At 44.5% G+C, this 13087-nt stretch overlaps 1 protein-coding gene and 1 long non-coding RNA gene across 2 annotated transcripts; one reads left to right on the forward strand and one right to left on the reverse strand.

Moving 5' to 3' along the window:
• The first annotated feature begins 6696 nt into the window (after positions 1-6696).
• LOC148931608 (uncharacterized) lies at positions 6697-8081 on the forward strand. The gene is made up of 2 exons (XM_089064841.1): positions 6697-7777; positions 7984-8081. Exons 1-2 carry the CDS (start codon positions 6697-6699, stop codon positions 8079-8081), a joined length of 1179 nt encoding a protein of 392 aa, XP_088920967.1.
• A 3302-nt stretch (positions 8082-11383) lies between these two features.
• LOC148931609 (uncharacterized) lies at positions 11384-12645 on the reverse strand. The gene is made up of 2 exons (XR_016135425.1): positions 11789-12645; positions 11384-11694 (listed from the first exon to the last, which is right to left on the reverse strand). It is a non-coding gene; the product is annotated as an uncharacterized LOC148931609 (long non-coding RNA).
• Positions 12646-13087: the final 442 nt, after the last annotated feature.

Here is a 13087-nt window from a genome sequence, read left to right on the forward strand (position 1 = left end):
GTATTTTGCAATCACCAAAGTGAGGTAAAATAAGAAGAGTTTATAATCAAGTTAATATGAAAATCTATGTATGCAATTAATCATCATGCTTGTTGTGGCTATTCATTATCTAAATAGTTTGTTTGTCATAAAAGGTCTAGACTCCCAAAGAAAATTGTCTTTGCGACATAATGAACACTAATGGAGTTAATAATTTAAATTGGTGTCGATTACCCAAAGGTAACGCCAATTTATTATTACTCAATTATTGAACTAAGATATGGATATTAAAAGCATGTTTTTTATTATTGTTTGAAGACTACCCAAAATAGTTTTCATAATTGCCTCGTGATATGAGTTTTCAAATTAATGTTTGTGATATTATTCAAAGCTTTATATGTGAGCATTCATTCTCTTATTTTTTTCCTATAATGTAAAACATTTTTTTCTACTAGTATGTTTACCTCAAACGTTCCCCAACTTAATGGAACTAACTTCTCTGGATGAAAAGAGAAACTTAAGTTCACTCTTGGAGTAATGGACTTGGACCTAACACTGTTGAATGATAAGTCAATGATCTTATGATCAAAGTAGTTTGATTGATTGCCCATAATACTTGGGAAAAATCTAACAGGACTAAGTTTACAGTTCATTAGAATGTTCGTTGCAGATAAAGTTTCTCAACGACTGATATTGCAAAAGAAAGTTTGCAGAATGTTGAGGATCGCTTCACAACTGCATATAAGTCAATTGCAGGAAAACTTATGAAGGATCTGATTATGAGCATGCAATATGATGGTTCTTGGACTATGTACGAGCATGTGATGGACATAAATAACATCTCTTCTAAGCTGGAAAAAATTACGATTATAGGTGGATAAGGATTTCCTTGTCCAATTCATCCTAACTTCTTTATATCCTCAGACCATTCCAAATTGATTCACTATAAAAGATTAGTGGACTCTTAAAGAATTGAGAAACGTATTGGTTGTAGCACCCGCTTCTTTTATTATCTTTTCATATATGTTAACGTCGAACTAGAAATCTATCGTTCTCTTGTTTCGTGAAAATAAATGGAACTCGAGCCTTTGATGAACTTAATAGTGTTAATTGCAAAGTAAAAAGTTAAAGAAATAATCAAACGAACTAAACCAACTAATGTACGTTGCGGAATAAAAAGGAATGCTATTCAAGTGTTCCCGAAAGAAAAGGTCCACATAATGCCCAAAATTTTGTTTCTTTGGAAGTTCATGATGGTCTTACAAAAGGATGAGATGGGATATTAATGTTACAATACTCTTGAATGAACCAAAAGCTCAAGGAAATAAAGTCTAGGGTAGCTTGCACTTGGACTTCTTTTCCCGAGCCCACGCCGCACTACCACCGCGCCATATCCGAACGAGCCATCGAGCCCGGGATAGCATGGCCCACGTCTCAAAGCAGCAGCAAGGCAGCCAAGCCTTTTCTTTCACCTACAAAATAAGTAAAAAAAAAAAAAAACAAGTTTAGTGGCTAGGAAACAAAAGAAAATAAAGGGGGCTATTAATTGAAGAAAAGATCAACATTTCCTTTAGTTATAGAGGACCAAGGATTTGCCATAGAAGGCAAGTCAGCCCTGCAACAACTATTGCACATCAGCCATTTATTTCTCACGAGTACATACTCCATAAACCACCAAAAGAATAGCTAGCAAGGAGCCAAAGAGTCCAGATTCAATCTCTGCCAAAATCCCAACAAACCCCAATTTATAACTAGTACTAGTTACTCATAAAGATGCAAGTTTTGCAGCCATGAAGGAGAGACAAGGAGATCACTAAAAGTGATATTTTCTGCAGCATGACAACAAACGATGCAGCAGCCATTTAAGGCTCAAGAGTACACCACAATCTGCCTATAAATCCCCCTCCACACCACACACCAACTCCTTTCACCCACACTTCAAATTTTCAGCAAGATAGAGAGTGAAGAGTGGCACATAGCCGAGAATTTCAACAAAGACAGCCACTCCTTCAACCTTTCCAGAGGTAATACACCTCCACCCCTTTCTCTCCTACAAATCAATTGTCATGTCATCTTATAGAGGCACCACAATTTAAGAACCACAGCCAATATGACACAAGCACACCCCCTGCCCTTGTTAGAACATCATGCTAGCTCAAGAATATAGAACCATGGCTATAGGAATCTCATGACAGTAGTAGCATTCTTAGAGCTTAACACATAATTGGAACAAGAGCACAATAGGCTGCCTTTATGCTAATTTTCAGTAGCAAGCTATAACCTTTTCAAGATCAACACTTTAGCCCCAAAATCGAGCTCATTCCAGTGAGCTAGTTTTATCTCAGAAATCACAAACTCAAATCACAATAATCAAAAGCCACCAACATAACTACTGCCTAAATCTCAACAAAATGTATAGAAATGAAAGGGAATTGAGAACGTAGCTTAAAGAACGAGGGGATCCCTCGGAGACCACCGTAGACGGCAACGGGGACCCCACGAGCGGCAGGTTACCCGGCTGGACAGCTCCGGCGACGGCTCTAAAGTACCCGGGAGACAGCTTTGACAACCTCACACCTCTAATCCATCACTAAAGCCACAACCTTTGCAAACCTACATAATAGTTTTTGCAAAACTTGTAAACCTAGACAAAATTTTAAGAAAAATAAAGCAAATGTAAAGGGGAGTCAAAATTCATCCTCACACCTGTCGATAGCCGGTGGAGCGAGGCGGGGTGGAGGCCGAAGCTGCCGCCGGTACATGCACGCTAGCGGCGGCAGCTCTGTACAGAGAAGAGGCGGCGACCGATGGCGGCGTTGGTTCCAAAATCTTCCAGCGACGACGGCGGCACGAGATCGTCGCAAATTGACGCCGAGCTGACGGCGAGCGGGTGAGGCGGCGGCACCGCCGAGAGAGAAGAGAAAGTTGGAGTAGGGTTTTGAGTTGGTTTGCGAAAATGAGGTTGAGAGAGAGAGGAGGGGAAAGCGGCTGAGTCTCCGGCGACGCACGGGGAGGCGCCGATCGGAGCGGCTGGCGGCGGAAGGTGAGGAGGCGCCGCCGAGCTCTCTCTCTCTGTTTTAGGGTTTCGAATTAGGGATGAAAATGAGAGAGGGCCGATGGATTTAGGAAAGGAGTATTGGGCCACCTTTTTTTTCTCATGTGTTGGGCCTTAGCAAATTGATTAATGTCTTGGGCCACTAATTTAATTAAAGTATGGACCAAGAATTTAATTAAATCATGGGCTTTGCTATACTACGGATTTATTAATTAAGAGTCCGAAAGTTAACTCCACGAAGATAAGTCTAATTTTTCCGAAAATTGGCAAGAGTGCTCAAGTGATTAATTTTAAGAAATTACGATACGCTAACGAGTATTTTAGACCGCGAGCCAAAATTTTAGTATGTTTAAATAAATGGCATGCGAGGTAGCACCCTCTAGTTAAGTGAACAATTCCTCTAATTTAGTTAAATCTACTGATTTAATTAATATTCAAGGATTCTAGGACTCTTCTAGAAAATTTAGAGGAAGAATAAAATGATCGTCGCACTTAGGATGCATTCATGTCTAAGCTTAATGGATATCTCAAAAGTCTAATTAAGTATCTGTTTACTTTCCTAAAGGAACGTCTTCGAACGTCATCTAAGACCAAGTTAAGGAAATTCCGGAAGGAGCTTTAGCTTGTGAGGTGGGCATCCTTTCGAAATGTGATTTTAGTATGAAAATGTGAAATCCTTGTTTAAATATGTTGTCATGCCATGTTTTGTTTTATGATTACCTATCTGCTTGGCTATGCCAACTTAAGTTAAATCGAATTCGGGTCCCAGTAGGGCCGAAAACCCTACTCGGACTAGTGTACACATAAGGGGACCGTGAGCTAACAAAAGGGGTTGGCCGGTCCAGTGACCGTCGTGGAATGTGGCCACATTCCCGGTTCACACAATGATCAGATATGGTATATCTATGTTACGTGATTGCGCAATCAAAATTCTTATGAAAGGAAAAGTATTTAGAGACTCGGGCCTTTTAAATAAAAACCCCGTGAATCTCTCAACTGTGGCTTGACAATTAAAATCAAAACTGTTTTTGGCAATGTGCTCACTGAGTATATCAAATACTCAGCCCTGCATGTTTCTTTTTAAATGTGCAGGTTGAACGTGGACGGGCAGGCGATGGTGTTGGGTATGAATCCTCGAATAAGTCAATAGGTAGCCCAGGGTAGTATGTCTCCATACATACTGCCTTGTCTTGGACGTTTCCGCTGTAATAGGATTCTATGTTAGAAGGATTGTGAACCTAGACCGCACTCTGACTTTATGTTTGTCCCATTTCACTTTCACCTGCAAGACTTTTGTCCTAGGTTTCATCTTATAAATCATGTTTATTTTCATCCCTTGATTCTAAGGTGCTATTTGAATCACGTTTAGATGCAGTCACTATCATTAGGAAATTTGTGGTCGTGACAGAGTGGTATCAGAGCACCGTTCTTTCGCTCTGGACCCAAGAACCTTCTTTCAAGCCTTAGTCTAGAATGATAGCACTAGGCTAGAACATGACTTAAATGGAAAGTTAAAGGACCCAACACCTCGACTCGTCACGTTCAACCGCAGCAATGAGGTAAGAAAGAAGTTCTTACCAGAAAATTTTCAGTTATTTATGAAAGGACTTGATAAAAGGGAAAATGATTTCTTTTAAAGATATTTCAAAAAAATATTCAAGGATTTCAAGGAAAAGCATGTAAATTCCATTTTTTTTTTTTTTTTTTACGAACCAGAGAATTTCAAGTTTAAAATGTTAAGCATAAGGATGTCTTACAAATGCTAAAGTATTATTAGTTATGCATGCCTGATTATGTGAAGTATGATGATAGATCGAGGAAGTTTTTAGAAAGTTACGAAATGACTAATGCATGCAAACCTAGAACGCCTAAGGAGGTACATTAGGCTAGAGTATCTATGAACGAATAGTCGTGAATGACGACTCTTACACCGCTTCCAAGAGCGATGAAATCAACAAAAAGATGCAAGATAGGGCGAACCCCTAACTTGTCTTGAAAATAGAACTTTAAATGCGAACTACGGCGTACTGTATTACGACCTTTACGTTTAAAAAAAAGGAAGAACGTCCAAAAGATTATGAGGGCCCACGAGTCACTCAAAACGAATGCTAATACGATCTACCCTATCGGAGAAAAACCCTAATAGGTTATCGATGCGACGGCTAGTACTATAAATATATTACACTATGCATATTACTTCTATACCTTATTCTCTCTTTTCGCGTTTTGAGAGCCCATTCTTTCGTACAGATGGCACGACAGCGCTACACCCATCGTAGGCCGCTCCGAGCTGGCGCGGTTCTGAGGCAGTGATTCGCTATTACCGGTCCTACCGCCGCTGCCATGGGGATACGCTGGCGGAATTCGTGGCACACTACGTGAAGTTATGGGACGAGGCCAACTGTCACGGGGTAAAGCCCTACGAGGGTATCATGAGGCTCGTCGGTTTGTTTCCTGAGGAGTGGCAGAGTTGGATGATGGCCACTGCCGAGTTGTACACGTCGTCCCCACCTCCCACGTATGAGCCTATTGGGGATATGCCCGGTTTCCTGAGCGCGGTCTCAGCAGGGTGCTTCCACTTCGGTGATGGGCCCCCACCAGAGACGCAGGCGCCCGGAAGCGAGAGATTCCGCAGGTTGCCACCCTTGGCCCTCATGCGGGGTGCAGGCGGAGTATTCGAGGAGGGACAGTCGTCTCGAGCTCCCGCCCGCGAGAGGGGCCGAGTAGAGGTTACGCCCGACTCAAGTGATGAGACCGAGTCTATGGGGAGCAGCACGGCGGATGAGGATGACAACGAGAACCCAGAGGAGGAGGGCATAGACGACGATGAGGTCAGTGAAGAGGACTCGGATGAGGAGCCCGAGGAAGTTTTGGAGTGGGGCGAGATGTAGGAGGATGGTTCCGCTGAGGAGGAGCCACAGATTGGCGGCCTCGCTGATTTGGAGTTGGAGTTCATTCCCCCACCACCAGCCGGACCACCACCAGAGATACCTCCACCCCCAGTGGAGCCCCACCCGGAGACGCTACGGTTGTCCCAGCAACCGATAGATTTGACTTCTTTCAGCGAGCTGTATCATCGCATTTGGCGTATGCGCAGAGAGTTGGCCGCCGGGACCGATATTCCCTTTGCACCAGTGGCAGCCCCGGGGCCATCAGAGCCGGTGGCAGTGCCGGAGCACCCCAAGGAGCCGGTGCCTCCGATCGAGACGTCCCATCAGGGGACTAGTCATGGCGACCCGATGTGGATCAGCAGCGACTCTGAGCAGGACTGATTGAGCAGGCCTCAGGCGTGTTTATCGTAGTAGCTTAGCATCATGTTTTCTCTTTCCATGTATCGAACCTTTTAGGAGCTTTCTTATTTTCCTTATTGCCCTCACATGTATCAGATTTTAAGTCCTCGCTAGAGGCAATTTTTCCCTTAACTTATGACATGTGATGTTTCTTGGCTATGTTATTCGATTTTTGATTTTACTCCTTATGTTCAAAAGAATGGTGCATTTTAATGAACCTAATGCTTGCGATCATGACATTCGACGAGTATAAATCCATGTTAACCTTGTTATCCTTAGAACAGAATGCCACCAAGGAGACGTGCCGGACGGCCAAGAAGGAATGGCGAGGTGCCACAAAATGTACCACGAGGAAATGGAGCGGGAAGAGGGATGACCCCACCACCTCCTCCGCCGCCTCCACCTCCACAGGAGCGGCGAGTAGAGGAACTTTTTCTGAGACAAAACCCTCCGGTTTTCAATGGTTTAGGGGACCCAGTTGTGGCTGAAAACTGGATACGCGCCATGGAACGTATTTTCAACTTCCTGCACTGCAACGATCAGGAACGCTTGACTTGTGTGATCTTCCAACTGTCAGGATCAGCTGATTTCTGGTGGGAGGCACGAAAGAAAATTTTAACACCGGAACAACTGGCTCAAATGACTTGGGATGAGTTCAAAACTGGAATGTATGACAAGTACATCCCGAAGAGTTACCGTAAGGCTAAGGAAGTGGAATTTTATAATCTGAAACAAGGACGGATGTCCGTTACTGAGTATGATAGAATGTTCTGCGACATGTCTCGCTATGCGCCTGACCAAGTCGATACTGATGAGAAGATGGCTGAGAAGTTTTGTGCCGGTCTGAGGTACGAAATAAAGATGGCCCTGGCAAGCCTTGGAGGGTTGTCGTACCCTGAATCACTGAGTCGAGCCTTGGACATCGAGGCAGCTATGCCCAAAGAGAAGTCAACTGTACTTGTTGCCGCAGCACCACCTCAACAACAGCAAAACTTCCGAGAGAAAAGGAGGTGGGATGGAGATCGTGCTCCAAATGAAATTAAGAGGCCACAACTTGCTCTGAAGCCACCGCAGAATGGTGGAAGGCAAACTGCTCCAAATCAGATGATGGAGTACAGACCTAGAGCCCCTCCCTGTGCCAAGTGCTCGAAGAATCATCACGGGGAGTGCAAGGCTGGGACTGATAGGTGCTTCTACTGTGGCAAGGGCGGACATTTCTCCAGAGAATGCCCGGATAGGAACGCTGGAGTCAGAGGGAGACAGAACTATCAAGGGCAGTGTCCACAACTGCGGGCACTTCAAGCTGAGCCGAAAGGAAAAGCGGCCCTACCCCAAGCTCCGCAACACCAGCGGCAGTTACGGCAGAGGCTTCCCACTCAGGCCAGAGCTTTTGCACTAAGACAGAGGCAGCCTAAGACGGAGCTAGGGAACCAAGAGCAGGGCAATCTGGCAGGTATGGGAACTCTCCTCGACATACCTATTGCCATTTTGTTTGATACTGGTGCATCACACTCGTTCATATCAGCACCTTGTGTGGATACTTTAGAACTGCCTACTGACGAAGTAAAACATAAGATGAGGGTGTCCTCACCCGTAGGAGGCCTTATAGACATCACACGAACTTGCTCAAACGTAGAATTTACTATGGGAAACCTTAAGTTAGTGGCTCACAATTTGCATGTAATGTTGATGTGGAGCGTCGACATCATTTTGGGAATGGATTGGCTATCTGCAAACTACGCTACCATTCTCTGTAAGGAAAGGCAGATCTCCCTGCAATACCCAGGGAAGGAACCCAAAATTTTCCACGGAATCTCCATGAAGCGACGAAAGTCCATAATTTCTGCACTACAAGCAACCACTATGATAAGGAAAGGATACCCTGCATATCTCGTTTACCTGAATGGAGAAGAGAAAGAGGACCGTAAGATTGAAGATGTAGCAGTGGTACGGGAGTTCCCAGATGTCTTCCCAGACGCACTACCTGGATTGCCGCCAGACAGGCAGTTAGAATTCACAATAGATCTCGAACCAGGATCGGCCCCACTATCAAAGGCACCATACAGAATGGCACCTAAAGAGTTAGAAGAACTCAAGATACAGTTACAGGAACTACTAGACCTAGGCTTCATACGACCCAGTGTGTCACCATGGGGCGCACCAGTGCTCTTTGTAAAGAAGAAGGACGGAACACTGAGAATGTGTATCGACTACCGAGAGTTGAACAAGCTGACGCTCAAGAACAAGTATCCTCTACCGAGGATTGATGACCTTTTTGACCAACTTCGAGGGGCCGGTGTATTCTCAAAAATGGACTTGAGATCAGGCTATCACCAACTGAAGGTCCGACATGACGATGTACCCAAGACAGCATTCCGCACCAGATACGGCCATTACGAATTCACAGTGATGCCTTTCGGGCTCACAAATGCCCCGGCAGTGTTCATGGACTTAATGAACCGCGTGTTCCACCCATACTTGGACAAGTTCGTCCTAGTCTTTATAGATGATGTACTCATCTACTCGAAGAACGAGGGGGAACACGAGGAACATCTAAGAACCACCTTAGAGACGTTGAGAGCCGAAAAACTCTATGCTAAGTTTAGCAAGTGTGAGTTCTGGCTCAACGAGGTGAATTTCCTCGGACACATAGTAACGGCAGATGGGATCCGAGTGGACCCTGCCAAGGTGGAGGCAGTACAACGTTGGCAGTCACCGACAACACCGAGTGAAATTCGAAGTTTCTTAGGTTTGGCTGGATATTATCGGAGGTTCATTGAAGGATTTTCTAAAATAGCCAGACCAATGACTCAACAGCTCAAGAAAGGAGCTAAGGTCAATTGGACGCCGGAATGTGAAGCAAGTTTCCAATTATTAAAAGAAAAATTGACCACCGCACCAATCCTAGCCGTGCCAACGCCAGAAACAGGCTATGTAGTGTACACCGATGCTTCAAAGGTCGGACTTGGATGCGTGTTGATGCAAGATGGCAAGGTGATTGCATACGCGTCACGCCAACTTAGGCCACACGAGCTGAATTACCCCACTCATGATCTGGAACTAGCAGCAGTAGTACATGCCTTGAAGATTTGGAGACATCATCTCTACGGAGTTTGATGTGAGATCTTCACGGACCACAAGAGCCTTAAGTACTTCTTTGAGCAGAAAGATTTGAACATGCGACAACGCAGATGGCTCGAATTAGTCAAGGATTATGACTGTGGTATAAATTACCACCCAGGAAAGGCGAATGTAGTGGCAGATGCCTTGAGCAGGAAGACCATTCCCCAAGTGGCCACTTTCCTTACACAAAGTGAGGAACTCATACGGGAATTCGCTAAGATGCGATTGGAGGTAGTGAGAGCACCAGAGACGGTGGAAAGTAGAATCGCCACTCTAGTGATTGAGCCAGACTTAAGAGCCAGAATTGTTGAGGCTCAAAGGAGTGATGAAGCATTAGAGAAAATTCGACTTAAAGTGAGGACGGGAAAAGAGGTGAGTTACCGCGAAGGAGCAGATAACGCCCTCACGTTTGAAGGAAGAATATGTGTGCCCAATGACGAGACTCTCAGGAATGAGATCATGAGCGAAGCTCACGAAACACCCTATACTGCCCACCCAGGAGGTACGAAAATGTATCAAGATATGAAGAAGCATTTTTGGTGGGATGGCATGAAGAGGAGCATAGCGTCGTTTGTAGAAAGGTGCCTAGCATGTCAACAAGTGAAGGCTCTACATCAACGACCCTATGGAAAATTGCAACCCCTGGAAATTCCCGAGTGGAAATGGGAGCACATTGCGATGGATTTCGTGACAGGATTGCCAAAGTCACAACGAGAGAATACTGCTATTTGGGTGATTATAGATCGCCTCACCAAGAGCGCCCACTTTGTACCAGTTCGTATCACTTACGGATCGGACAAGTTAGCCCAGATCTATGTGCAAGAGATCGTACGATTACATGGAATACCGGTGACGATCACATCAGACAGGGATCCGAAATTTACTTCTAGATTTTGGATAAGCCTACAGCAAGAACTAGGCACAAGGTTGAATTTCAGTACAGCATTTCATCCGCAGACTGATGGGCAGTCTGAGAGAACAATCCAGACCTTGGAAGACATGTTAAGAGCCGTAGTGCTCGACCGCGGAGGAAAATGGGAGCCAGTATTGCCACTTATAGAGTTTGCTTACAACAACAGTTATCAGGCAACCATAAACATGGCCCCATATGAAGCACTGTATGGGAAGAAGTGTAGATCACCGCTTTATTGGGATGAGGTCGGTGAGAGAAAGACGCTGGGACCGGATTCAGTAGAGGAGATGATAGAGATCGTCCGCCAGATCCGTGAGAGAATCAAGGAAGCTCAAGACAGACAGAAGTCTTACGCGGATGCCCGCTGAACGGACCTGCAGTTCAAGACGGGAGACAAAGTTTTTCTAAAGGTATCTCCGTCTAAAGGAATTACAAGATTCGGCGTCAAGGGCAAGCTAAGACCACGTTTCATCGGACCCTACGAAATTTTAGAAGAAGTGGGTCCTGTGGCGTACAGATTGGCACTCCCACCGAGTTTCGGGAACGTGCACAATGTTTTTCACGTGTCTCAATTGAGGAAATATGTGTTCGACCCAAAACATATAATCCACCAAGAGGAGATGGTGTTGGAACCAGACTTAAGCTATGAAGAGAAGCCAGAGGCAATCTTGGATAGGAAGGTCAAGGAATTGAGGAATAAATCTATTGTAACGGTGAAAGTTCTATGGAAACATCATAGTCACGAGGAAGCTACGTGGGAATTGGAAGACAAGATGAAAGAAAAGTACCCAGAACTGTTTGGGTAACATAAGCAAAATTTCGGGACGAAATTTTCTTTAAGGAGGGTAGAATGTAGCACCCGCTTCTTTTATTATCTTTTCATATATGTTAACGTCGAACTAGAAATCTATCGTTCTCTTGTTTCGTGAAAATAAATGGAACTCGAGCCTTTGATGAACTTAATAGTGTTAATTGCAAAGTAAAAGGTTAAAGAAATAATCAAACGAACTAAACCAACTAATGTACGTTGCGGAATAAAAAGGAATGCTATTCAAGTGTTCCCGAAAGAAAAGGTCCACATAATGCCCAAAATTTTGTTTCTTTGGAAGTTCATGATGGTCTTACAAAAGGATGAGATGGGATATTAATGTTACAATACTCTTGAATGAACCAAAAGCTCAAGGAAATAAAGTCTAGGGTAGCTTGCACTTGGACTTCTTTTCCCGAGCCCACGCCGCACTACCACCGCGCCATATCCGAACGAGCCGTCGAGCCCGGGATAGCATGGCCCACGTCTCAAAGCAGCAGCAAGGCAGCCAAGCCTTTTCTTTCACCTACAAAATAAGTAAAAAAAAAAAAAAAAAACAAGTTTAGTGGCTAGGAAACAAAAGAAAATAAAGGGGGCTATTAATTGAAGAAAAGATCAACATTTCCTTTAGTTATAGAGGACCAAGGATTTGCCATAGAAGGCAAGTCAGCCCTGCAACAACTATTGCACATCAGCCATTTATTTCTCACGAGTACATACTCCATAAACCACCAAAAGAATAGCTAGCAAGGAGCCAAAGAGTCCAGATTCAATCTCTGCCAAAATCCCAACAAACCCCAATTTATAACTAGTACTAGTTACTCATAAAGATGCAAGTTTTGCAGCCATGAAGGAGAGACAAGGAGATCACTAAAAGTGATATTTTCTGCAGCATGACAACAAACGATGCAGCAGCCATTTAAGGCTCAAGAGTACACCACAATCTGCCTATAAATCCCCCTCCACACCACACACCAACTCCTTTCACCCACACTTCAAATTTTCAGCAAGATAGAGAGTGAAGAGTGGCACATAGCCGAGAATTTCAACAAAGACAGCCACTCCTTCAACCTTTCCAGAGGTAATACACCTCCACCCCTTTCTCTCCTACAAATCAATTGTCATGTCATCTTATAGAGGCACCACAATTTAAGAACCACAGCCAATATGACACAAGCACACCCCCTGCCCTTGTTAGAACATCATGCTAGCTCAAGAATATAGAACCATGGCTATAGGAATCTCATGACAGTAGTAGCATTCTTAGAGCTTAACACATAATTGGAACAAGAGCACAATAGGCTGCCTTTATGCTAATTTTCAGTAGCAAGCTATAACCTTTTCAAGATCAACACTTTAGCCCCAAAATCGAGCTCATTCCAGTGAGCTAGTTTTATCTCAGAAATCACAAACTCAAATCACAATAATCAAAAGCCACCAACATAACTACTGCCTAAATCTCAACAAAATGTATAGAAATGAAAGGGAATTGAGAACGTAGCTTAAAGAACGAGGGGATCCCTCGGAGACCACCGTAGACGGCAACGGGGACCCCACGAGCGGCAGGTTACCCGGCTGGACAGCTCCGGCGACGGCTCTAAAGTACCCGGGAGACAGCTTTGACAACCTCACACCTCTAATCCATCACTAAAGCCACAGCCTTTGCAAACCTACATAATAGTTTTTGCAAAACTTGTAAACCTAGACAAAATTTTAAGAAAAATAAAGCAAATGTAAAGGGGAGTCAAAATTCATCCTCACACCTGTCGATAGCCGGTGGAGCGAGGCGGGGTGGAGGCCGAAGCTGCCGCCGGTACATGCACGCTAGCGGCGGCAGCTCTGTACAGAGAAGAGGCGGCGACCGATGGCGGCGTTGGTTCCAAAATCTTCCAGCGACGACGGCGGCACGAGATCGTCGC

The sequence above is a fragment of the Salvia hispanica genome, chromosome 2 (assembly GCF_029641045.1).
Source record: "Salvia hispanica isolate PSC_SH4W2 chromosome 2, Shi_PSC_v1, whole genome shotgun sequence".
Taxonomy (NCBI): domain Eukaryota; kingdom Viridiplantae; phylum Streptophyta; class Magnoliopsida; order Lamiales; family Lamiaceae; genus Salvia; species Salvia hispanica.

Bases quoted from the DNA above. Each gene is read 5' to 3' on its own strand.
- LOC148931608 (XM_089064841.1), top strand. From the start codon at position 6,697: ATGACCCCACCACCTCCTCCGCCGCCTCCACCTCCACAGGAGCGGCGA. The intron at 7,778-7,983 runs GTATGGGAACTC...GGAAACCTTAAG, and splicing joins AGAGCAGGGCAATCTGGCAG to TTAGTGGCTCACAATTTGCA.